The sequence below is a fragment of the Gavialis gangeticus genome, unplaced genomic scaffold, assembly GCF_001723915.1.
Source record: "Gavialis gangeticus isolate Ggan-Ray unplaced genomic scaffold, GavGan_comp1, whole genome shotgun sequence".
NCBI lineage: Eukaryota > Metazoa > Chordata > Crocodylia > Gavialidae > Gavialis > Gavialis gangeticus.
Window position 1 is genome coordinate 2,131,476 of NW_017729014.1, and position 3,497 is coordinate 2,134,972.

The 3,497-nt window shown below is 42.7% G+C and overlaps 1 protein-coding gene across 2 annotated transcripts in view; it reads right to left on the bottom strand.

The window, feature by feature from the left end:
- Positions 1 to 845: 845 nt before the first annotated feature.
- THAP3 (THAP domain containing 3) overlaps positions 846 to 3,497 on the bottom strand; it is a 4,937-nt gene continuing 2,285 nt past the window's right edge. For both annotated transcript variants that reach the window (XM_019511589.1, XM_019511590.1), the window contains exon 5: positions 846 to 2,509. In XM_019511589.1, coding sequence (XP_019367134.1) covers positions 2,270 to 2,509 — 240 coding nt within the window. In that variant the 3' untranslated portion in view covers positions 846 to 2,269. The remainder of the gene's footprint in view (positions 2,510 to 3,497) is intronic.

Here is a 3,497-nt window from a genome sequence, read left to right on the forward strand (position 1 = left end):
AAACATGCTTGTTGTTTGAGAACAGTGAGTATGTTGGAAACTAAGTTTTCTGCTTTACCTAATCGCATGGACACCTTTCAGCATGAATCCATCCAGTTAGTGACACTGATTCTGAGCACCGTTATGACACTAAACTAATTATCAGGATTACAATCACAGTCCTTGTCATACACATTCTGCTTCTGCTAAGCCAAGAACTCCATAGTATTTTAAGTCTTTTTTGGTGGGGGAGAAACTGAATTAGCTAGAATCTGAATTGTTCGGTTCAGCTGAATTTACTGTTGCAGTTGTTGCTTTCCAATAGATTTCATTCTAGCCAGAGGGAAATGCAGTTGATGCAGGTAAACCAGACCAAAAAGTAGAAATGTGCCAAATTGGGGTAAGGAGGTGAGAACATGGGAATTTTGCTGGCTGCCTTCAATAGTAGAGGCACCTGTGGAATAGATTCCCTGGAATATCCACAGCACATGCTTGGGACTTACCCCCAGAAGAGGCACTACTGCTCCACCAACAACAGAAAGATGGAGGACTGATGGAGATGATAGTGTTTCCTAGCTGGCACAGCAGTAAGTTAAGACTTTTATATAAGAAAGGAACAGTCAGTGGCTTTTAATGGGTCATGAGGGAACAGTTCTGCTCCTGGTCAGTCCTGGGAGGGCCCTCATTTATAGGCAAGGGACACAGAAACAAGTGTATATTGACATAGCAGTAAACATGTTGCTGACATGCATCTTTGCCCCTTGTTTGTCTAATTGCCATTCTGCTCATTCCTGTGACTGTCTTTGTCTCCCACTTAAAAACAGAAAGCCATATTAGAATAATCTCATTGACAATAGTCCTTGCTCAAGAGTCAGTTCATTATAGCTGTTCCAGAAAAGCTGGGAAGTCTCTCCCCTGCCTACTCTTATAATCCAATGATGGTCACCAGGTTTAAAAAAAAACAAATCTCCTTGTTATTTGTGAATGGCTCCTGCTGTAGGAGTTCTCATTACTTATCACCACAGATTTTATTTACATGTTAATTTTGCAATAAACTTTGTGTTTTGAATGAATCTTAGTTAAAAACTACCCCAGGTACCTTTTGATGCAGACTTAATTTTCTAGGCACCAAATACTTCATTTACCTTGTCAGCTGGTGAAGCGGAAAATGCTGGATTGTCCAAATAAACCTTTTCCTGATTTGATTCTCTTTCAAGTTCTGTTTTATAAATATAAGTCTGGCCTGTGTACAGCAAGTTATTGAGTAACAAGGGAGAAGGCCTGTGTCTCTAAGAAGAGGTGGGGGGGCAGGTTTGAACATTTATGTCTCATAAGCTCTCAAAAATTGCCATCTTTCACTGTTTTTACCATCACCCACATCTGATTGGAGCCAGGCTCTGCTACTGAAAGTTATTAGTCATAATAGAAGGATTGTCTGGAAATGAAATGTTCAGAAGTACAAAAATTATTAAACACATTTATTGTTAATTACAGGAAAAATGCCACCACTAGATACATAAATTTCAATACTTGAACTAAGAAGGAGACATAAAAAGTCATAAAGTTTGTAAGTAATAAACAGTCAACGCTGACCCTTATGTTTTACTGTGCTTAAATAATTTTTACTGTCAAAGTAAATCCCTTTTCTTACAGCCTACAGAATAAAAGGGAACTAGAACAACCCTAATACCACTTACAAACTGGCTTTTTGACCCCTTCAGCTGCTTTGTAGCTTTAGAATAGTTCACAACTGTTTTTTGTTTTACATTTACAGGAAGATTACAGGTGAGATGCTTCTGACCACCTATATGTTACATAGGGGAGAAAAATAAGTACTATTAACTCTTATCAAAATAACAGGCAAAAATGCCTTAAGGAAGCACTAAATTACCCACTTCTCAGCCTCAATTAAATGGCATACTAGAAGCAACAGCATCCAAGGAAACTTTTGTAGCATCTCCTAGTTACCCTGTCAATTTTCTCCTTTTCCCTTTAACAACCATACTAACATTACAAGTACTCAAGCATGATGTAAAAGTTTGGGTTTTCATGCGTTCAGATTTTTCTGTCTCAGACTGTGGGCACTAGTTCTCAGCTCTTGTCCACCAGGCAGTTATGATTTGTGTGAATGTCAAGCTATGCCCAGGAGAAACCACAGCAATGAGGTTTCCCTAGCCCATGGGAAAGTCACACTAGGCAGCAGCCTCTTGAGCTGCTGTTCTTGGAGGTAGAAGAGTGTTTAGAAAGTCAGGCCCAGCACCCTTCCAGGAGCTTGGTTAGCTTGGAGTTCTCAGTGCTCCTTTTTACAAGTTTGGAGCCGCACAAGTATCCTTTTTAGTTCTACACTTTTAACTTTCAGGCATTTTCGGAGTTTTTCATTTTCTTCCAGGGCTTGAAAGAGCTTTTTTTTCAAGGAAGTGCAATCAGCAATGGCATAGCTGTGATCTGAGCTCTGAGGGTGGTGCCTCTGCATCAGGGGCCTGGATTTCAGCTGCCTGTCCTCTGTTTCTGCTGCCTCTGTTGTAGTAACCTGATAAAAGAACACAGGGAATGGAAAGTGAGAGGGAAAGGCTGAGGCCTGCTAGCAGTTATACAATACAACCCAATAAGAGTAAAAAGCAGTTGTTCTCCATGTGGTAGCTTAGTCATCTCCCTACTTTACAGTAGAGGTGATGCCACAGAGATAGAGGTAATTTGTTCAAACTCAGTAGAGGCAAAGCCAGTTACAGAATCCAGTTCTGAATCCCTAGTTCCTGTTACAACAACTTTGCAAGGAATAAGTGTCCCCTGAACATATTTCATGTGTAACTTTCAGTGCTTAAAGCCAAGGCCAAGGAACAAACCTAGCACTGCCAATACTTTGTATACCTCATCAAAATAGAATAGTTTAAATTTTCCAAGTAACATTAAGCCAGACATCAGACTCCTTCTCTGCAATTCTTGTTAAGTGTCAGAATCTCCTCTTCATGCCTATGGTGCATAAGGCCCCTGCAGAAGAACCTACTTTGCTTGCAGTAACACAGTTAATCTTGCTTCCCTCTCTTGAGCGTTGAGTCCTGGAGTGGGCAAGATATGGCCTGCAGGCCAGATCCAACCCACTAATAGATTATATCTGGCCCAGGACTGCCCCTGTGGTGCTGAGTTCTGCACAGGGGCACCCCACACTATGCACCCACTCCAGCCCCTGCCACCATGTGCAGCTCCTGCCCCTCCTGAGCTGTTCCAGGCAGCAGATAGTATGAGGGAGCAATGGCAGGTGTGAGGACATGTGCTAGGCACTACACACCCAGCCAGGCAGATCACACTCTAGTGTGCAGAGATCCAGCTCCTGGCCACCTACCACCCACTCTGTACACCCAGTGTGGTGAGCAGCAAGCTCTAGCCAGCCAAGTGGGTGAAAAAACAGCCCCACCAGGAAGCTGTGCTGGCAGGCTGGGACCAGGGCAGTGCTGTTGGTAGGTGAAGAACAGGCACAGCTCAGCCCCATGTAGTGCCACAGACCAGATTGGTTGGGGGGG